At 38.4% G+C, this 23,047-nt stretch overlaps 2 protein-coding genes and 1 long non-coding RNA gene across 3 annotated transcripts; 2 read left to right on the top strand and 1 right to left on the bottom strand.

The window, feature by feature from the left end:
• Window positions 1–12,299: 12,299 nt before the first annotated feature.
• LOC141820076 (uncharacterized) lies at window positions 12,300–13,415 on the top strand. The gene has a single exon (XM_074707360.1). The coding sequence runs from the start codon at window positions 12,570–12,572 to the stop codon at window positions 13,110–13,112; it is 543 nt and encodes a 180-aa protein (XP_074563461.1). The 5' UTR covers window positions 12,300–12,569; the 3' UTR covers window positions 13,113–13,415.
• A 540-nt stretch (window positions 13,416–13,955) lies between these two features.
• LOC141819849 (uncharacterized) lies at window positions 13,956–15,234 on the top strand. Its single transcript, XR_012601102.1, has 2 exons — window positions 13,956–14,554; window positions 14,864–15,234. It is a non-coding gene; the product is annotated as an uncharacterized LOC141819849 (long non-coding RNA).
• A 1,119-nt stretch (window positions 15,235–16,353) lies between these two features.
• On the bottom strand, window positions 16,354–20,011 carry LOC141819967 (homeobox-leucine zipper protein ROC5-like). The gene is made up of 9 exons (XM_074707238.1): window positions 19,331–20,011; window positions 19,058–19,260; window positions 18,867–18,984; window positions 18,119–18,766; window positions 17,929–18,030; window positions 17,663–17,857; window positions 17,360–17,534; window positions 16,879–17,288; window positions 16,354–16,794 (listed from the first exon to the last, which is right to left on the bottom strand). The coding sequence occupies exons 1-9, from the start codon at window positions 19,505–19,507 to the stop codon at window positions 16,480–16,482; spliced, it is 2,343 nt and encodes a 780-aa protein (XP_074563339.1). The 5' UTR covers window positions 19,508–20,011; the 3' UTR covers window positions 16,354–16,479.
• Window positions 20,012–23,047: the final 3,036 nt, after the last annotated feature.

The following is a 23,047-nucleotide window of genomic DNA, read 5'->3' as shown; positions in this document are numbered from 1 at the left end:
ACAAATACAATGAACCCTTATTAGGAATGGATAGGAAAAAGAGGTGGCATGAACTTTGGGTGCAGAAGGGGTGAGCTAACTAAAAAAAATTATAAAAAAATAATGTATAATAAATCTAATAGTAAAAAATCTTGTTATAAAAACTTTTTTATAATAAGTAATAAAACAATTCTTTGCATTGGACTAGAGTTTAGGACAATCCTTAAAAAGATCTGTACCATACCCTTATCCATACAACATTAAGTCAATAGAAGGTTTAAGGTTTAATTCCTTTCTTTAGTTTCTCTAAATTAAGGTAAACAAGGACTAGAGAAGTAAACTTGTTGGAGAATATGAATAAGTGAATATCTTGAAGATTAATTTCAAGTGTGTATAAATTGTACTTCAAATTTATTTAATGATGAATCAAAGAGAAAAATTATCTATCTTCAAAATTAATCAAGTGAAATTTGAACATCTAAATTATCAATAATAATAATAAGCCAAGTAGGCCGAGCAAGTTAGGTGGGACAAAAGGATGACAAATTATGTAATATAGATAGAGTAATCACATAGTCGACCAAGTAAGTCAATCAAGTTATTAGTTGGGTCATTCGAAGCTTTTTTGTGTTGATCAAGTTGATTTGATTGATCAAATAGATCGATTGAGTTAAGCTAAGTTGTCTGGATGAATCAATTAGACAGATTGAAGGGGTTAGTTCCAATAGGATCGGAGGTGTAAATAGGTAAGTTGTTTAAATAGAACTAAATGTGACTGGATTTTGGTCCAACACAACTAGTGATAGGATGAGTCGTGTTGTGTTAGGCCACAGTTGGGCTTGGTCCACGCTCAAGCTAGGCCACAGTTGGGCTAGCCAGGGTTTGGCCCGCGGTTCAAGCCTATACCTGTCTGTCTCAGGAGTCAAGGAAAGCCTCACTTTCAGTTGATTTTCCCTAATTCAGTCGAGCAAAGCAAGTGGCTTAAGTCCAGATTTGACCAAGCGTCAGACGTGTATGTCTACATTACTATCTAACATATATATTTTTAAACAAATAGGTTAGGAATTATTTTTAAAATAAGTTTTGGTCAGTTGTCTATTTACATATTTATTTCTTTAAATTTCTTTTTATAATTGTTGTGACCTTCTAATGAGGTGGAGTGGGATGATGGTGAAGAAGATGATCAAAATATTAATGATTATTACGAGGAGAATAATAATAATTGGGATGAGGGTTCTGGTAATGAAGTTTTTATAAATAAGAATTGTGTAATTATTTTTTGGATGATATTAAAGGGTATGAGAAAACTTAGTCGGTAATAATTTTGTAATGCTTGTAAATAAAGTTTGTTGTCAAAAATTTTTAGTTTTAAAAGTAGATTGCATATTGTTTTTAAAGATAAATTTATAATTTCGAATTGTACATTATATTTTGATTAATAATAAATTTGTAGTTATCAAAACAGAATGAATATTAGTTTAAAATTCTAATGCAGAGTTTACAAACAGAAGAATATATATATTCATTTTTAATACTATTCTTATTCACAGGACGACATTAATTACCCAACCATAATTAATTCTAATATTCTGAAGTATTAGCTATAGCATTACTTTTATATTCCAAAAGAATTAGGTTTGTTTAAGTTATATTGAGAAATTAAAAAAAATTTGTGTTGAGAGTTCGGCGGAGACGTTGGGTACTCCCTTTCGTCGGGGGCGGAGACGTTGGGTAGGGGGGCTGTCGGCCGGTGGGGTGGGGGTGTTCGGCGGCGGCGGAATCGAAATTGAGGGGCATGGCGAGTGACGATTATGGATTGCCTCCGAGAACGATGCCTGGGGTTTTATTTACAGAGGAGATTACGTACATTTTTCATATTGCTACTATATGTTTTCTCAATTTCACAATAAGTATTGCAACTCTTTATTTCATTTTAAATATATAAAATTCTAAAATTAATACAATTTTAAGATGTTTTTTGAAATTCGCTAACGGCGCCTTATGCTCCGTGCAGTATTTTCTTTCAAATTTAACCTTCAAAACCTCTCGAAATTCAAACCACTTAAAAAATAATATATATATATATATATTTTTAAAATAGAACGTGTCTAATCTATGCTCCTGAGCAAATTTACAAAGCAAGGAAAACGACATAAATTCTATCATGAAATTCAAATTTATTATATATATATACACACACAAATTGGATATCATATGAGTTGAAGAGGCTAGCTATCCGGATCATTTTCGGAAGTCCGTAATAAAAATAATATTATTATTTTTTATTTATGATTAAATTATTTAAGAATAATAATATATATATATATTAATATCTTATGTGTTTGAAGAAAAATAATATATTATTAATAAAAACTAATATTTTTATTTTTTATTTTTTATTCTTATTTATGATTAAATTATTTAAGATTATTTTAAAAGTATTTAGGAGTTGTGTTTTAATAGTAAACAAAAAATTTAAATGAAAAAATTTAGATACTGTACGGATTATTATCACGCACTGATCCCGCTCGCCCCAGGGAGACTTCTCTGTTTCCTCGGCTTCTTACTTCTTAGTCGTCGTCAGGTATTCCTTCCACATCATCCACGGCGTCGACCAGGTGCAGGCGTCGTCTCCTGTCATGTTCTCCTCCCCCTTCACGGCGGAACATGAGCAACTGCTTGCGTACTACCTGGCGTGGACGCTGGGCTTGGCGTGGTGCTGCCGCCATTGCTCGCCGATACTCGGTGCCTGATGCGGTTCACGCTTTGTTTACCGTATTCTTCGACGATCATTCCTAACTGCACACCATCTGGTCGATCGCTCATTCCAGTTCTGGATCAGACATCTATAAACGCTCTTCTTAAATAATTCTTCGTCTGCTGATGGTTAAATAAATCGAGTATTTTAATTCTATCTAATTCCGTTTTAATTATGGTTCATTTTCTTTCCTTTTCTCCTTTTAATTCTTTCTCTGCTACTATTGCTTTCATTTGTCTAACCGAGCTTCTTAAATCCTCAACATCGCCATTCTTCCTAAGATCTTCAGCGCTTTCGGCATCGTTAGTCTTCTTCCAAATCAATTGTGAAGCTATCCTAAACCCTTATCAATTGCTCCATCCAAATTAAAGAAAAAAAACTATTATCCTCTATTCTTTCCTCTGTTTCTTATCAGGCACAATCAAATAATTTTCATTTTTTTTTTTCTTTCTATATCTTCTACCCGGTTTCTCCCAAACTCACTGGTGCCACTTCCTCCCTCGTCTTCCAACATCAATCCAGAAATACTCTATTAAAGACTTCTGCATGAATAGTTTAGGTGACTGCATTCTTTAGTTTTATTAAAGACTTCTGACTAGTTTTGACAATTAGGCGTGAAGGATATAACCAAAAAATTAGAAGAAAAGAACCACAATTAAGCCATATTCATTTCAAATTAAGAGATAGAGCTATATATATCTATGCAACTGAACTGACTATTACTTGGACTGGAGACGTGAACAACCACAATCGAAACTAGCTAGTTACATATATAACAATGACAAAGAACATACATAATCTTAACACGCCGAACGTACGGTTTGATACGCAACTGAGTTTAATTTGATGTATAGCTTCGATTTTTCTTTTCATCGTAGTCAGAGCAGCGCAGGAGTACTGACTTGTGCTCTGTGAAGTGGGAAAAGCACTAACCGGGCGAGCACAGCCGCGGCTACCGTGATCGCCAGGAAGGGAAACCGGTGTGCCAAGCCGTAGAGGAAATAGAGCAAAAGGATCCACTTGGCAGGCGCGGCTACCGTGATCGGTAGGAAGGACAGGGAGGGAAACAGGTGTGCCAAGCCATAGAGGAAATAGGGAAAAAGGATCCACTGGGCAGACTTGGCTACCGTGATCAGTAGGAAGGACAGGAAGGGAAACCAGAGTGCCAAGTGGCAGACGAAATCGAGCAAAAGGATCAATTTGGAGGAGGTCAGTACCGTCTTCTGCGCCTTCGCGAGCTCGGCGCTGGTTCGGCCGGTGCTGGAGTAGCAGAAGATGCCGATGGCGGTGAATAAGCAAAGGTATTCGAGAATGGCCATCGTGGCGCAGAGGACGAACAGGTCGCCGTAGTAGTAGGCCAGGTTGGGGGAGTTCACCCGAAGCGTGAAGAAGATGGCGATGAGGATGTACGACCAGGATAAGGCCGTCTCGTTCTGGCGTTTGAAGTCGCTCGCCACGGGGGCGGAGGCGTTGTGTATGGGATGACTGTCCGGTTGGGTTTGGGGATCAGAGAAGAGTGGGGAAGACATGGTGGGTGATGCGGCTTCGACCGCAGGAGGATATTAAGCGATGAGGCAAACGTCGGATGGCCGACTGCTTATTAATTATATCGCAATGAGAACATTTTCATTTTGCACCTCCTATATGTTTTATAATTCTTTCAAAAATACACCTCAGAATGTTCGATTCTGCATTTTATTTTGCAGATGATTTATATAGAACAAGGAAAACATGTTGACCAGCACGGTAATGGGATGTCGTCATTTTTCGACGCAATTACGCTTAAGGCGTTTAGTTGACTTAGACTCGATTATGGAAAACGATGTCCTCGAGGTATAACTGAGTGAGTTACGATGAAGTAAAGTTATAAAAAAGAATAAGAATTTGAAATTTTGATGAAATTAAGATAATATCCTTTTTGTCATGATCAATTACAGTTTTTCGATTTATTTTAACTCACAAATGATTATGAGATCGATTGTATAAGACTGCTGAATTTTTGTTTTTTACAGAAGAGATTATGACTAGATTTAGTTCACTGTCGACTTTATTTACCTCTTCTTTGATTACGTTGATCGGCAAAGACGACGTTATGTCATTGAAGATGGAAGAAGTGGATGAACTAGGAACGAAGGGAAAAAAGGAGTTTCAATAAATTTAGTTGTATTAATTTAACAAAAAAAAAAGAAACAACGGATGAAAATAAAAAATACATCCCAAATTATATAAATCATTAAAAGAATATCTTTTTTAAAAAATAATAAAGTCAAGAGTATATCTTATTTCAAAAATATCTATTATTTCCAACACGGTTATAATAACTAATATTAACAGTGATAATGTATAATAACTATTTTATAATTATTATAATATTATTCTTTAATACCATTTTTATTTTTTATATTAGTAACTTCTACAATTGTAATTGTGTAAGAATTATTTAGTATAAATGCTCCATATAAATGTCAATGTCGCCGACGACCGGGGTGTGACCGCATTGAAAGTTCCGACGAGATGAACTGAACGCAAGTAGACCAAGTCGGATGAAGAAGAAGAAAATAAATTAGTATAATAAATACCCTAACCGAGAGGATAAATAATCTATGAATAATTTATTTTTTCTTTCTTTATTCGAAAACGAATCTTTGTCGTATGATCCACGGCCTGGGATGGCGAGATGGAGGGTGTGACCATTGACTGTGGGACAACCTGTTATATCATTTGGAAAATTCAAAGAGGCCAAGTTATAATTTCGTAAACATTCTGGAACTTTATGCAAAATTAAAGTGAAAGAAAAAAAAAATCCAAACCCTCTTCTTATCTTCCTTCCTTATCCTTTCTTTATCCTTTTCTACCCTTCCTCCCTGTTCATAAATCATTAAATTTTTTTATACTCTGATTTAAAATATAAAGAAGAAAAAAGAAAATTTAAAAATATTTTATTCTAATTTTATATCTATCTTAAAATATTAATTCAGCTATTTAAATATTTCATTTTTGTACCGTCGCTTCTCATTCAACGTGTGTTGTTATCGTCTAGTGTCCAACCACTCGCACTCCACAACATCGACATCGACGTCAACCTTCATTGTAAATCTTTAATTTCAAGAATAAGACTCAAAAGGATACAGACAGATAGCCATAATATTATTCTTCTTTTACTCTAATGACAAAGACTTATTAAAAAAACATACGTTATTTATTTTAAAATCTTCTATATTTTAATTTTTATATGCAATATTAATGAAATTTTATAGTTTTCCTCTACGCTCGTTATCTTTTTTAAAAAGTAATGATATTTTTATAATTTTATATATTTAATTTTCGTTCTTTTTTTAAATAAAATAATATATGTTATGTTAATAAATCTTTTATTTTTTTCAAATAAAAAAATATAAATATTTTACTTTCCTTATTTAATAAATCTTCTCTCATCTCATCCAAATACAATGTTATTTTAATTTTTAAAACATAGTTTACGCACGCAAGAAGAAACGTGCAAACAAACAAGAGAAGCGTATGCATTTGCAGTGCCTCATGCGTTGATTAATCTCAATTAATTAACTAATTAATCGATTAAATCAATCAATCATATAATTAGTAAATTGATTGATTAATCAATCAATTATAATAATAGGTATTAAAAAAACATCTCTACAATCCATAATAAAAACAATTATTTCATGAAATTTTTTAGAGGATTAAATATTTATTCATCTGGATGTATGCAGCAGGTAGACAGGCTATTGTTGGTAAGTAAGAGAGCTCAGGACGGGCCTGATCCATGGGTCGGGCCAGAGATAGATGGCGTGACCCAATTAAATAAAGAGCCACTCGGCTCAAACAGAGCCCGGCCCAGTAGATCTGTTTTGACCGCCTTACCCACCATTTCCTTGTGTTTTTATGAGATGTTCTTTTATACATAATTGTGTGATCCTTTTCCCGACCCCGCAAGGCAAGAGCCTCGTGCACCGGGCTGTCATTTTTTCTTTTACACATAATTGTGAAATGGACAAATAAAAAAATAAATTTCTTAACTCTAATTCTTCCGAACACAAGAGAAATCTTACTAATCACGTAATTGGGTAACAAGGTTGAGAAAACAGAGTTGATGATACAAATTACGATGCAAATTCACTCTTTTGGAGAGCGCAATAAATTTTTTATCCTTCGATGTTTGTCTCTAAAAATTATGATGCTTTAGATCCAACGGTTGCTATACATTGTTTTGCTTATACATTAGATCCAACGGTGGCTTATACTATACCGTGACATTATAGGATACACGCAGGAGAGCGAGAGATATAAGTACATGTACAACTCGACAATGAAGAGAGGGCAACTTTCCTATCGATCACTTTTTCTCGGCTACAATTTTTTCTACTCGAGCTAAAAAAAGGGGAAACATGAAGAATTTTTTTTTAAAAAAAAATTGTTCGAGTAAAAAAAAACAGAGAAAAATCTGCACACGCACAAGGCGCCGTATAGTCGTAGAGGATGACCTGGTGGGTGCCTGCCAACGGCATCAGGCGCGGAGAATTGTGGAGCAACGGCGGCGGCAGCATGGCGAGGAAAGCCCAGCGTCCACACCAGGTAGTACGTCAACAGTTGTTCATGTTCCACAGTGAAAGAGGAGGAGGAGGAGGAGAACATGGCCGACGGCGACGGTTGCGCCTGGTCGACGGCGTGGATGATGAAGAAGGAGTACCTGACGACGACTAAGAAGCCGAGGAAACTGAGGAGTCTCCCAGGAACAGGGAGGCCGAGGCTCGAGCAGGCCGGGGACTGGAATAGCAGGAAGATGGACGCCGTCCATGAATCTGAAGGGATGATCGATGATTAGTAATGATAGCAGAGGAGAAGGAAGTTAGGAGAGAATGATTTGCTGGATGAATCGAGTTCGATCGGCCTGGCCACCTTCCTTTTATAGCTGAGTCAGGAATCCCATCACCCCATCATGCCATTGTTTACCCAGGACTGAAGGGTGGGTTGAGGAAGTACGCGCGGTTTCGTCAGGGAAGGAAGCAACCGCATGACCGACGGCATGGCGGTTGCCGTCGTCACCGTCTACGTCACTTTAGGATCGACGTAGATGGTGGCAATGAATAGAGATATATATCTAATACTTATCTATGAGTTCCTCTCCTCTTATACAATGAACCCTTATCCATACGATGTTAAGTAAATAGAAGATTTGAAGTTTAATTCCCTTTCTTAGTTTGTCTCAAGGTAATTAAATAAAGACTATAGAAGTAAACTTGTTGGAACTATATATAAATGAATATTTCGAATGATAGTTTTAAGTAGGTATAAATTGTACTTATTTAATAGACGAATCAAAAAAGAAATCGTCTATATATCGAGTGAAGTTCAACAGTTTATCCTACTTAGCTATAATTGAAAGATATATATATTTTATGTGTAACCTAGTAAAATGTCCATCCTGGGCTCTTCTTACTAACCCAAATTAGCCTGCCTACACCCATAGTTGACATCTGGCTTTCTTTTGTGAATGATTATTTATATTTGATTGCAAAGATTATTTTGTAGCTATCTCTTATAATAATTATGTTAAAAAATAATTATTTCCTAAGTTATTCCAGGAATAACTACTTATCTATTCTATATTGTAAATAATGTACTTGTTTGACCTAATCGTAAATCAGATGGTTTAGACAAATTAAGCAAACTTGATAAGCTGAGCAAGTTGAATGGGCTTGAAGGCCCAACAGGCCGAGCAAGTTAGGCGGGAAGAAGGGATGATAGATTATGTAATATAGGTAGAGTGATCATGTAATTGACTAAGTAATTAGTTGGATCATTCGAAACCTTATTGTGTTGGAAGGTTTTGGTTGGTCAAATAGAATGTTTGAATGAATCAATTAGACAGATTGACGGGTTAGTTTCAATAGGATCAGAGGTGTAAATATGGGCAAATTGTTTAAATAGAACTAAAGGTTCAAATTTTGTCGGGTCATGTGCAGCCTGACTGGATTTAGGTCCAACACAACTAGTGATAGGACAAGTCATGTTGTGTTAGGCCACAGATGGGCTTGGTCCGCGCTCTAGCTAGGGCACAGTTGGGCTAGGCAGGGTTTGGCCCACGGGTCAAGCCTATACATGTCTATCTCAGAAATCAAGGAAAGCCTCAGTTGACTTTTCCTACGTCAGTCAAACGCGTAATTGTTGACTTTTCTCTAGTTCTCTGACGCGTAATTCAAGAAGAAAGACGAGAAGAAGAAGAAAAAGAAAGCAGAGTTGAGGATAAAAATTCCGAAATTTCATGAAATTTCTCAGAAATTTCAAGCGAGGAGGAAATTTCTCAGAAATTTCAAGCGAGGAAATTTCTCAGAAATTGAGGAGGAAATTTCTCAGAAATTTCAAGCGAGGAGGAAATTTCTCAGAAATTTCAAGTGACGAGGAAATTCAAAGGAGGAAATTTCTCAGAAATTTCAAGCGAGGAGGAAATTTCGCAGAAATTTCAAGCAAAGAAATGGAAATTTCCCAGATGCTGTCGTCATACGCTTAGTTCTAGAAGAACGACGAGAAGGATAAGGATGAGAAAGCAGAGTTGAGGATAAAAATTCAAAGGAGGAAATTTCAAAGCAAAGAAATGGAAATTTCGCAGATGCTGTCGTCAAACGCTGGTTACAATATAAGAGAGAGGACACACATTGTTAACCAAGCGGCAGCGAGCAGCTCTTCTCTGAATGCTCTCGATCGCCAACGCCATGTTACAAATACGATCGAGAGCATTCACCAAGGATCGGAGACCAAGCGGCAGCGAGCGGTAGCCATGCTGTACGTGTTATAAATACGAGAGTAAGGAATTTTTAATTTGTTAGAAATGTGGATAAAAAATATATGAAAATAAATTCTAATGTGCATGAAAGTTTAGTTCTATATTGAAAATGTGCATGGTCTCATGTGGCTCGAGCACCGAGTGATCCGAGTATCCAAGTAAGTTGAATGGCCTAGCACTCGATCAAGCACTCAGGGAACCATTCGCCTACGATTAGTCAGCATCCCCGACAGATCAAATGGGAAATTATTCACAAATGTGTATATACATTGTGCTCTGGAACAGATTAATTAAATTTGCATCTTAATTTGTATCCTTTGTTTTCATCTTTGCCTTCTTCTATTATCCCCACAGGTATAATCGAGTTAGCACTCAAATGTATGTATAATGCTTAGCTATGAGTTTCTCTCTTCAATTTATGTTGAATTTTAGTTCATCCAACCAAAACTGAATAGATGATGTATATGTAATACTTATCTACGAGTTCCTCTCCTCTTAGAGGAGAGTGTTATACAATGAACCCTTATCCATACGATGTTAAGTAAATAGAAGATTTGAAGATTAATTCCCCTTTCTTAGTTTGTCTCAAGGTAAATAAAGACTAGAGAAGTAAATTTGTTGGAAATCTTCACTTAATCTTATTTCCAACAAGTTTACTTCTCTAGTCTTTATTTACCTTGAGACAAACTAAGAAAGGGAATTAATCTTCCAATTCTGCACCGTTTGATTTTAAAATTAAAATTAAATCCATGTCATAGATAAGTGAATATTTCAAAGGTTAGTTTCAAGTGGACATAAATTGTTCTTTGGATTTATCCATCTGATAGACAATCAAAAATAGTTTATCTTCAAAATTAATCAAGTGGAGTTCAACAGTTTATCCTACTATAATTGAAACATATATATATTTTATGTGTAACCTAATAAAATGTCCATCCTGGACTCTTACTTTCCCAAAATAGTATGCCTACACCCATAGTTGATATCTGGCTTTCTTTTGTGAATAATTGTTTATATTTGATTGTAAAGATTATTTTATAGCTATTTCTTATAATAATTATGATTAAAAAAATAACTATTTGATTGTAAATAATGTATTTGTTTGACCTAATCGTAAGTCAGATGGGTTAGACAAATTAAGCAAACTTGATAAGCTGAACAAGTTGAATGGGCTTGGCCGAGCAAGTTAGGCGGGAAGAAGGGATGATAGATTGTGTAATATAGGCAGAGTGATCATGTAATTGACTAAGTAATTAGTTGGATCATTCGAAACCTTATTGTGTTTGGAAGGTTTTGGTTGGTCAAATAGATTGTTTGAATTAAGTTAATTTATCTGGATGAATCAATTAGACAGATTGAAGGGGTTAGTTCCAATAGGATCAGACGTGTAGATATGGGCAAGTTGTTTAAATATTACTAAAGGTTCATATTTTGTCGGGTCACGTGCAACCTGACTGGATTTAGGTCCAACGCAACTTGTAATAGGACGAGTCATGTTGTGTTAGGCCACAGTTGGGTTGGGCAGGGTTTGGCCCACGGGTCAAGCCTATAAATGTCTGTCTCAGAAGTGGAAAGCCTCAGTTGACTTTTCCTACGTCAGTCAAGCAAAGCAAGTCGGCGAAAGAATGATACCGTCGGTATCTTGGCCGTCAGCAGGGCACGTCAGCAGGCGATCTGGACGAACACGCGTAATTGTTGACTTTTCTCTAATTCCCTTTAACGCGTAATTGACTTTTCTCTAGTTCCCTTAAACGCGTAATTGAAGAAGAAAGACGACGAGAAGGATAAGGATGAGAAAGCAGAGTTGAGGATAAAAATTCCGAAGTTTCATGAAATTTCGCAGAAATTTCAAGCAAGGAGGAAATTTCGCAGAAATTTCAAGCAAAGAAATGGAAATTTCCCAGATGCTGTCGTCAAACGCTTGTTACAAATAAGACAGCAAGTAAGAAAGAAAGACATGTTAAGGATTAGAGACCAAGAGGCAGTGAGCAGTAGCCAGGCAGCGATGCTCTTTTCTCTGAATGCTCTCGATCGCCAACGCCATGTTACAGATACGAGAGCATTCACCAAGGCTCAGAGACCAAGCGGCAGCGAGCGGTAGCCATGCTGTACGTGTTATAAATACGAGAGTAAGGAAATTTTGTCAGAAATGTGGATAAAAAATATATGAAAATAAATTCTAATGTGCATGAAAGTAATTAGTTCTATGTTGAGAATGTGCATGAGACTTTTAGTCTCATATGGCTCGATCGAGCACCTAGTGATCCGAGTACCCAAGTAAGTTGAATGGCCTAGCTAGCATTCGATCAAGCACTCAGGGTACCATTCAGCCTACGATTAGTCAGCTTCCCCGACGGACCGAATGGGAAATTTGATACATGCGTACGAGCGGCCTTGCGGACATAACCTTGTGTACACCACCCACAAAGGTTGGGAGCTGCGGAAGATAACGTACGCCTGACACATGGTAGCCGCACGACTAACACCCAAACCGCTTTACAGTTGCAGTCTTACACATACCAATCATACTACTAGACAGTCTTATAGTTTATCATTCGTTTTGAGAACATCTAATTATATGTTCAATCGTGCACGCATTTTAAAACATCTTCGTTTAAAAATATCTATAAAAAAATCATACAAGATTTCACCCGTGTGCTTGGCAAAATCTTTGTTTAAAACATCTTTCAAAATGACATAAATCATATATCTAACGTTTTTTAATTTCATGGTAGAATTTATATCATTTTTCTTGCTTAATTTGTAAATTTGCTCAGGAGCATATATTAGACGGGTTGGATGGCGATCTCTTTTTTTTTTTTTTTTTAATATTTGTTAGGTGTTTTGAATTCGAGGTTTTTGAAGGTTAAATTTGAAAGAAAAGAATACATGGACGGACGTAAGATCTTACGTCATGCGGACTCGATTTTGGACTTGAAAGAACAGGAGCATAATGCATTTTGGTAGTAGCAACAGTCTCCTCATTCTATAAAAAAAGCTCGATCGGTTCTCGCCGATATCGAAGACGCCATGTCCCACAACGTCGAACACTTCTCTGGTGAAGGAGTCATCGGTGAACCCTCCCCGGAGGAGCAGACTAATCCCCAAAGTCCACCGCCTCCGTCTCCGCCTCTGCCTCCGGCCGCCTCCGCCCCGAACGACGACAGCGACTTCAAGCGCGTGGGCAAGATGGCATACACCTGGGCGATCGCCCTCCTCGCCATCTCCGTCACGCTTCTGCTGACCAACCCCTACTCCATCGACCACGCAGACCGGGTCGTCCTCTACGCTGCCAGCACCGCCCTCGCCTTCCTCTCCCTCATCGCCGCCGTCGGCCTCATCTACTACTCCATCCTCAGCCATCCCGGCGCCCAGCTCGCCAAGGTGCAGAAGAAGATGATGGGCTTCTCCGGGGTCACCCTTGTGCTCTCTGTCCTCTCCCGGTTGGCACTCCTTATCCCCTTCCTGCTTTTCCTAACGATCATCACATCCATGATTTTGTTCGCCGGGCTACTGCTTCTCCTAATTTATTTAGCACACAAAATTAAGGCCACACATGAAAAAGGAACATAGAAACTACACATCAAATATTAATCAGTTGCGTGTCAAACCATTCAGCGTGTTAAAAAATTATGCATGTTCTTTTACAATTGTGTCTGTATGTCTCCAGTTGAAGTAACAGCCAGTTCAGTTGCATAGATAGATAGCTCTGAGATGTGTTAATTGTTGAGATATGTATGTTCATTTGAAATCTGAATATATATCTGTCTATTTGAAAAGAATATGGCTTGCTCTTCTTTTCTTTGAGTTTTAGTCTTGAAGCTCTGCTTCGATCTTCTTTAAAAACCTGTGTGTAGGAGAATATCCAGCAGTCTCCTTACTAAAACCTTGTTTGACTTTGACCTTCATCCTCGTTTTTTTTTTTTTAGTAAAAAAGGAACAGCTTGTAGCTCAGTGGTAGTAAGGCCGTGGGTACATTTGGGTAGTCGGGAAATGGGTGCTTTACTTTTCTCTCTATTAATTAAATAAACATCTTCTTTTTTGCCAGAGTTCCGCAACTAATTAATTTGATGTATAGCTTAGATTTTGTACACATCAAATTAATTTTGTTTTCAATTTTAATTTTCCTGTGTGATGAATATTTTTTTCAGGTAAGATAAATTTTTTATTTTATTATTAATTTTGAATTATTAGGTGATTTGTCGCTCATTAACAGAAGGACTAAAATTAACCATTTTAAATAAGTTTTGTTTATTAATTAGTCGAAAGGGGCTTAGTTGGATGTCGTCATTTTTTGACACAATTACTCGTACTCTAACACTCGTTTAGTTGACTAGACTCAATCGGGAAAAGATCAATTATGTATAGCGAGAGATAATTATTATTTTTAATTTGAGTTCGAATTTTTTGGCAAATGTTAAGATTAATCAGTTAATATCAATTAAAAATTTATATCGGTGGATAATTAAAAAAAATAAAAAAGTATTAGCTAAAACATATGGTAAAATAGTATTATCTACAAGTAATACGATCTTCTACGACCTTAAATAATCATAAGTTAATTTTCTTGTATTTGGGCCTCAATTGGGCTCAGAGTTTTTCTGTTATGAAATTGCAACATTCTTCCATGTCACAAAATTCAGTAATCTTTTTTTTATTATAAGAAATAGGATAGATATAGAATATCTATTATTTTTAAAATAATTTAATAAATTTAAATATTATTAATCGTAGATATAAAATTTACATGAAATTCAATTGGTAAATAGAATTGAAGCATGTAATGCATGAACGAGTGTAATTCCCAATCCATTTTCCATATGATATATCCAAATTATGGCATTCTTTTACTATTATTAGTATTGTTATTATTTGCAGCAATAAATTCCAAAACAGAAAAGGCCAAAACAGACACTCAATGCGAATCCTGAAGCAGATTTCTGGAAGCAAAAACACTTCAGTGATCAACATGCACATGTCTACTCAAACCCTAGACTTCAGTCACACTCATCCTGGTAAAAACACTTCCATTTTATCTTTTCAACTTGTGTTTTAGTTACATATCTCACCATGTGATACACAAGGACGGTCGACAATGTGGTCCGTGGTCGATTCGGTACCGGTAGAGTACGAGTCGGTTAAATTGGTCATCCCTAATTAATTACCAACCTAAACAATCACTTCTCGACCAAAATGTAGCATCGTGCACTTACTGTAATTGAACTATTGAAAGGGTCGGATGCGACTCATTTAGCAATAAACATTCCGAATTGTCATGTGTTATTGCAACAGTGAATGAATCTCAAAATGTTTTACAATTTCAGTGACAAGGCAAGGCATTCCATACGACAAAAGCTCCTTTGTCTCCTCGAAACCTTTGTGTAAATTCTCCCTAGGATTCTCAAGTTACGCGAGACGGCTAGCTGACGGCACTCGGTCATCGATCGATCGGCCGGACCGGAAGGGATGACCAAATCATGAACCCCTAATCATTGTCTAAAGGATTATATTCTGAAACACACAGTCAGGTCTGAATCATGACCGTGGTGTTTGATTGAAGGGTTGCTCACTTTACTACTACTGTGTTGCATGAGTTGAACTGGGATTTGTACTCAGACAGGGAGGGAATTGAATTAAGATTAATTAAATGCTGGAAATTAATTAACTACGTGATGATCATGATGATTTTTCATTATTCACTGGGGTCGACTCTGCATGCATATCTCAGTACTTGTTATGTCGCTTTTGGCTGCATGGCATGTGACAAGTGAGATAGGTCCCTTCAATTTTTTTTTAAAAAATTAATTAATAAATAATTAACGTATAAATAAATAATGGAACATGAGTTTGCCATTTCTGCAATAGTAATAATCAGTGTGTTCTGTCTTCACTGACCATCTCTTTCCCTTGTCGGGGTGATAGATTATGATCAGTTCATAAGTTTGGGGTGATCGTACTATCGTTACGTGTGTATTTACTTTTTACGTTGTGTATTTATGTTTGAGATAGATATATACAATGGCAATGGCATGAAGGTGGTGATTAGGTTGGATTTTGATTTTTTATTAGGGTTTTTAAGTTGCTACAATGAGTATCAAAAGCTATGCAAATCTACTTATTTTTGGATTTTTAAACCTAAAATGCATCGTGTTTCATCCATGAAGACGAACCCAACATTGTAAAAACAATCAAAAATTTTGTGAAGAGCGACATTCAAACCCTAATAAATCATACATACCTCAATAGATGGTACTGATTGTGAATCGCCAGCATTTAATACATTACTAACCTAAGATGATTGATATTAATAAAATACTTAACTAAACTAAGACATTCTAAAGAACGAGAATTACATTAAATCTAACAAATATATATTTTTCAACTTGAATGACAAAATGATAGATATATGTCAATCCTAATTGAATAAAACCCGAATTATTCATTAGAAAAACAAGCAAAATGCAGCATTGCAGTTCTTCTCAGAAAAATGGGCAACAAAAAGCATTGCAAAGAGCCCTAATTATGACCTATCTTATTAAACTTGCTAAATCAAGATTGAACAATAATTTTTTCCCAAATTTGGGTCCTGACAATCTTAATCGAACAAAATCTATTGACTGATCCAATCAGATAAAAAAAAGTAGAAAAAAAATCACAACTCCAGTCCAAATTTGAAAACCCTAATCAGTGAAAGCATTAAATTGTAGCTGCAGGCCAACCCTGTCAGCGCCTTCAATGCTCACCAGTGCTATTATTAATATATTTCACGATCAAATTTTGAAGAATTTGGCAATTAAATCAATATAAAAAAAAAGGAGATGAAACGAAGATCGATATCCATGTAATGAATAAATTATTTACAGGAGTTTAATTATTGCTTAATCCACATCGAATAATTATTGATTAGACGTCAATGATCTTGATTAATTTGGTTTGTTGCTCAGTGGACGTCGCAGTGGAGGGCGGCCTTGATCTTGAGCAGCGTGCAGGAGACGAGGCCGTTGACAGTCTCCAGCGACTCCGCCGTCAGCTCCGCCGTCCGGTGACTGACTTGGAACGCCACGGTCAGAAGGGAGCCTCCGGCGGAGGTCTCGGCGTCGGGGAGGATGGCGAAGCCGGAGGGCAGGATCGCCACGAAGCCGTCGTCGCCGCCGTTCATCATGTGGTGCACGGCCGGGGCGTCCACCGCCGCGTACACCACCGTCGCGCCGGCGGCGTCGCTGCACGTCTCTTGCAGGATCAACTGCTGCGTTGTCTGGACAAAAATAATAAAAATTAAATTGTTTTTTATTTGTATTTTTTTTTAAAAAAAAATGGATGTGATTGTAATTGTGCATACGGAGGAGCGCAGTAAGGACACGGCGTTGACGGAATCGCTGGCGGAGGTGGCGACGTGGGCCATCTCGTAGACGGACCCACCGTTGGCGAGGATGTCCCATCGGCACCGGAATCCCGCGTCGCGGAGGAAGTCGAAGAGCCGGCGCGGGGCCACCGGCAACCACACAGCGGTGGCGGCGCTCAGCACCACCCCCGGCGGCTCCCCTGCCTCCGTCACGCTCTTCCGCATCGACACCCGCACCGCCTCCTCCGCCGACTGCGCCTCCTCCATCGCCACCTGCTCCACCGCGCTCCACTCCCCTGCCGCCGCCACTGCGGGCCGGCGCACTACTCCCGCGCAGAACGCCAGCGTCATCCGCTGTGCGAGCTTCATTATTCTCCGCCGCCCGACGCCGGCCATCATCGCCGCCGCTAAATGCAGTGAACGAGTAATCAATCGCGCGCCGAAAGCTAACGACGCCGGCAAATAAAACAACCCATACCGGTATCGTCGCCGGAGACCGCGGCAGGAGACATGAGCAGGCCGAGCGACTCGCACCGGCGATGAAGGCCGGCGAGCCATCTTCCGGCGCCGAACCCGAGGCCGGAGCGAAGCAGCGACCGGTACATCGGATGGACTCCAGCTTCGTCGTACTCTGCGTGCTCCACCCATATCACCTATGTTCCGATACGGCATCGCCATTAAGATTTTTCTTTCTTTTTCTCATGAATCACAAGATTTGGCATGAACAATAAAAAATTAGAAAACGAGAAATATAAAATTCGGAAAAGGGGAAAATTTGAACCTTGGAGTAGCCATTGGGCATGTCTTGCACCAAGCAACCGGAGGGCAGTCGCCGGCAGTTCGAAGAAGCAAGGCCGCCGTCGACGGAGATGTCCACGATGGCCCAAACGCCGTCGGCGTGCTGCTTACAAAACCTGAGGAAGCTCACCTCGCGGACCGCTACCAATGGCGACAAGATTTGCAACTCCGCTCGCATCTAAATTATGAAATTTTAATCAAAATCTGATGAGAATAATGAAAACAAACTGCAGTTTATGGATCGCTCACGATTTGAAGCGCGCCGTCTCTTGTTCCGGCGACGCCGCTGGATATTACTTCGGTTGCAGTCGCTTTGGCGACGATGGTAAAGAACATTTCGGCCCATCGATTCTACAGAATTTGATGGAAATTTTTAGTAATTAATGGAATATAATCGAATCTTATGTAATTAATACGAAGAAAAGATTGATTGTATTACGGGATCCATGAAGGTCTCGACGAGGGCGACGCTGCTTATTAGCACGATTGCGGTTTCCCTCGACGCCTCCGACACATACGCGGCCGGCGATGGCATGATGAGGCGGCGGAAGCTTCGGTGGTACTGCTCGTGGTTGAGAGTTTCTGCTCCGGCGACGCCGTCCACGAAGCTCCGGACCCAAAGCGGCTCCTCCATCTGCCCCATGGCGACGAGCTCATCCATCGCGGCCAGCGCAAGGTCGACCACCAAGCTCTGATCGCTTCCCATCGTCGGCAGAGGTGGCGTCGCCATCGAACTCATCAACGGGTCGTATTCCGGCAAAACGGTGATGGAAGGTGCCACCGCGAAGCTGTTTGTCATCCCCACGCCGAGCTCGAGCATGGAACTCGGCGCCTGCATGGAGGAGATATCGATGGGCTTGCCGAGGAACCTGCTGGCGAGGGTGCAGACGCGACCGAGCTCCTCCTTGAGTCGCGCATTCTCGATGCGGAGCTGCTGCTCTTCCATCGAGATCTCTCCGAGCACCGTCGGAGACCCGCAGTTGTCGCACACCGGACTACACATCGCCTCACGGATCGCCATGTTCTCCGCCCGCAGCTTGTCGTTCTCTTGCCGAAGAATCGTATTCTCGTGCCGCTCGATTTGAGTCTACGTACACAATCGATCGCATCAAAATTCAATTTTCAACGCAGAAATCGAATCAAAATGCAATTTTTAACAATGAATCACTGGAGATTAATATTTTCACCTTCATTTGGGTGCGTCTGTTCTGGAACCAGAACTTGACTTGCCGAGTCTCCAAGCACAGCCGCTTGCTGAGCTCGTGCCGTTGCTTCTCGTCGGGGTGAGGACACCCTTTGAACAATCTGTATGTACATCAATTGATCAGCAAGAAAAAGAAAAGAAAATTAAATCAAATCATCTATCGATCGCGCTTACGCTTCGAGTTCTTGAATCTGCTGCGGAGTGTGACGATGGTATCGCTTCTTCTTGCGAGAATTACTATTGTTGTTGTTCTCCTGGTCCAGATCGTCGCCGGAGATAGCTTCCAAGTTGTCGCTGCCCGATCTGCTTTCATTCTCATCTTCTCGGTTCCGCTTGGCGGAATCTCCGTCACTGCCACCGCCGCCGGCCATCATTCGCTGCACGACAAAAAGGGGCCGTATGAAGCAAACTTTGCAAAAAAATCGCTATCAACTTTCAGTAAATTACCAGTCCGAGAGAGAGGCCGGAAGAGATAAAACCAGCATCGCCGGACAATCTTAGTCGCGGCGGAGACAACTTCCCGACGGTCATCGCCGCCGCCGATTTGCCCCCAAAGCTCTTCCAAGACGCTTCCTTTTTCTCTCCGGCCTGATCCCTCTCCACCTCGCTCGATTGCGCTCTCATAATCTCAATCCCCAGCCCAAGATCAAGTTTTTACCAACTCTGGCTGATATGAACTCGATCAACAGTGATCAGAAGAAGCGAAAAGGTGGGTACAGATCAAAAGACACTGCACAAAACTATGGAAAGAAGCAGAAACGGAGCGATCACTGATCAGAGAACGAAAAGCGACGAACTTTACTGCAAAACCCCCTCCAACTCCGCCTCCCTCTTTCCTTTATCTGAAAAAGAGATCAAAAAGGCAAACCTTTTCCGTCTACTTTTCCTGATCACCTCCTTTCTTTCCTCAAAAAAGAAAAAAAAAATCAACTCGAACCCCCCACAAAAAGATGGTTTCGATCTAGGATACACGATCAAACGCTATCGATTAAAAAGGCCGTAATTTTGGACTCTTCGGTTGCCTCACACATCAATAATAACAACAGCAGAAACACGAATAAGAACAACCAATAGATCAACCTTCGTCCCTGTTCATCCGACCCTACAAGGGCATGTCTTTGAGCGCAGATTTTCATTTCTTCGGATTTTAAACAAGAGCAAAGATCCAAATCTAACATGACCATTAAAAAGAGTTTGACTTCGCAGGAGTCTTACTCCTCGGTCAAAGTTAATGGCTCTGTTTCAGCTTTCGGACACCAAACTACTATTTTTTTCGGATTAACAAATTAAAAAATCAATAAAAAATGAAGAAATTTACCAAATGAAAAGGATGGAAGTGAGACAGCGATGGCGACGGCACGAAGATTGAGGAGGAAGAAAGGCGGAGGATAGATGGGAAGAAGGCGATCCAAGAGGGCTATAAACTTGCAGGAAGGTAGATACTTACGGATTTGTCACCGGTCCGGTTCAGGATTCGGAGCGCTTGAACCGGGTACCGTCGGATCGGGGAGGGATTGATTGGCTCACAAGTTGAGGTGGTGGCGGAGGCGGTGGTGCGCGTCTCCGGTAGCTGGAGCGCGCCGGCGAGCGTGGAGGGATTAAAATAAATGGGCGCGTGCACGCACCGACTTCTCGATGCTGCAAAGCAGTTTCTGAGGCATGATTTTACAATACTCTAGATAGCCGTTGGATGCGAAGATGATGATTAAACGGTGGCCGTGATGATGATGCCGTGCAATATTGATTATGCGGGATCCAAGGATTAAATGGGAGCATGCAGGCACCGACATCCTCAACACTACGAAGTTGCTTGTATTACTTAATCTTGACATGCTCTCTGTGGCCGTTCGATCTGGCAGTGATGATAAATCGGTGAGATCGGGACGTCGGATGTTTCGGTGATGACAAAAAAGTGCAATGAAGTTTGGACCGGATCTGAAATTGAATGGGAGCGTCCAGTCACTTAATTTGGTGTTTTTGACAATATAAGGTAGCTTCGATCTATCACCGTTGGATGTGGAGCCGATGATAAAAGAGTGCAATCTGACCGTCCGATTTGCTCTTGGTGATGAAACGGGGAGCTAGAGAAAAGACAGGAACCCTAGATTCCTCCTCTCCCTGCTCATTGGTTGCCATGCATGGCCAGGCGTTGACTTTCTTGTCTTTAGATTTTGACTGCTTTTTTGGGTGTTTTTTACAGCAATCGATTGTGTAAATCTTTATGGAAATAAAAAAAGAGAAATTTTGTTTTAAATGATATATAAATGGCACCTTACTTTTTATGGTGTTGCAGAAAATGACTATGTAGTCAAGGTAAAGTTTTCTGGTTTAGAAAGTCAACTAGCAGGAATATATTTAAGGTAAGTGGCTATACATTGCATATTATATATATTTGTGGCTATTGTGAGGTGGATAATTGTCGTAAATAAAACGGCGCTTTACTATTTTTAGCTTGCGTATCTATTTCTCATATCATACCCTGCATTTTTAAATTCCTTAAAATATATTCAAATAAAAATTAAAATATTTATTATTTTAAACATAATGTTCTATGATACAATATTACGTGGCAAACACTTAAAAATAAATAATAGATAATTACGGAATAGTTAGTTAATTTAGAATTCCACAAACACAATCTTTATTCAATTATTAGTGATTAGGATTGGATACATATTTATGTACACACTTGGAATAATTTCAAATTAAAATTAATGGCCATATTTAATGTCTTTTGTCTTTTCCACTAATTGAAAATAGACGTGCTTCGATACAATAATTAAGATACTTTTTTATCATATTTAAATTGATTTATATTATATCGAAATATATTATAAAAAAATAGATTGATAGTATTTTGTCATGATCATTTTTATTTTATAAAATAATATTTAGATAATTTTCATGGAAAAAGTAAAATTTTAAGTTGTCATTGCAAAATAACATATATATATATATATATAATTTGAATTCGAATGGTGAATAGGCATACAATAGAAAGATGTCTTTTTAATGCTTTTGCAAACAAAAAAAGGTATAATAATTATGTGATGGTCAATTATATTAGTTAACGATCAAAACCATAATTATGCATTATAAATACATATTGTCGATTATGGTCATATAAAATAGTTCTACATATGTTCATTTAATTGGTTGCATAGTACATTTCATTAATAATCTCTTTAATCCCCTCAGAGTGATGGACTACATCATTAAATAAAGATATATAACTTTTCAACTAATATTTCAACAGTCAGATATCATGCCCCACTTGAATTAAAAGAAATGTAAAATAAATTAAAAAGACAAATATAATAAAGAGAATGTAAATGTTTTTCTCAAATAAATTATTAGTATTACCATTTTCACAACAATGTTATTGTTTTTTTTAAACATAGAAAGTGAAAAATACCAAATAATAACAAATGCATAGGGCATTCAAATAAGAAGGAATATGTATGTTTGTGATTTATAGCTCTTGTGCAAACAATAGGTAATCAATAGTTTGTGAAGAAAAAACAATTGAGAAGAATTCATAAAAAACACATATGTGCCTTTTATATTACCTAAAAACACTTTATAATGTTTTAATTTATATATGTTTTTTATGCAAATGAATGATTAGATTTCATCTTGCCTCACTAATACAAACATAACAACAATTGAATTTAATGAAGGTTGCAATAGGACGCAAGATTTTCCATGAATTATAATAGTTACAATTGATAATAAATAAATAAAACGGTGTGATTCTTTAGGCCATATGAGAGCCACGCATTGAATTGTCCATCGACCATAAATAAAGTAGATAATTAAAAAAAAACAAATAAATAAATAAATAAAATTATGTTTATTTGTTAGAAACATTCTTATCTACAAAATGATTTTTGTGACATATTGTCCCACATAAATTGATTGATGTCTGAAGGACGATCATATTGTGGTGTAATTATAAGGAAGATAACTCGACAGGATGGAAATTAATATAAATAATTGGAGCCATCTGAAAAACGAGCCTTAAAGGCTGCTCTTGTCCTTTTGGAAAATTGCAATTTGGGGCTTGTTATTATTCTTTTGTCCTCATTTTTTTCCCTTTTCCCATCTTAACTTTTAGTAATCAAAATTTAGCGGGATCGGATTCATTTTATGCATGCACAGTTC

The sequence above is a fragment of the Curcuma longa genome, unplaced genomic scaffold (genome assembly GCF_044706935.1).
Source record: "Curcuma longa cultivar G26 ecotype Majalengka, Jawa Barat unplaced genomic scaffold, ITB_CL_G26_1.1 utg2646_np1212_2152390_RagTag, whole genome shotgun sequence".
Taxonomy (NCBI): Eukaryota; Viridiplantae; Streptophyta; class Magnoliopsida; order Zingiberales; family Zingiberaceae; genus Curcuma; species Curcuma longa.
This window is presented reverse-complemented; position numbering and strand designations above follow the sequence as displayed.

Excerpts from the sequence above, each read along its gene's own strand:
- LOC141820076 (XM_074707360.1), top strand. The coding sequence starts at position 12,570 with ATGTCCCACAACGTCGAACACTTCTCTGGTGAAGGAGTCATCGGTGAA.
- LOC141819967 (XM_074707238.1), bottom strand. The coding sequence starts at position 19,507 with ATGAGAGCGCAATCGAGCGAGGTGGAGAGGGATCAGGCCGGAGAGAAA. Across the intron at positions 18,767-18,866 it reads ACAGACGCACCCAAATGAAG|ACTCAAATCGAGCGGCACGA; the intron begins GTGAAAATATTA and ends TTGTGTACGTAG. Across the intron at positions 17,535-17,662 it reads TGCCCAATGGCTACTCCAAG|GTGATATGGGTGGAGCACGC; the intron begins GTTCAAATTTTC and ends ATCGGAACATAG.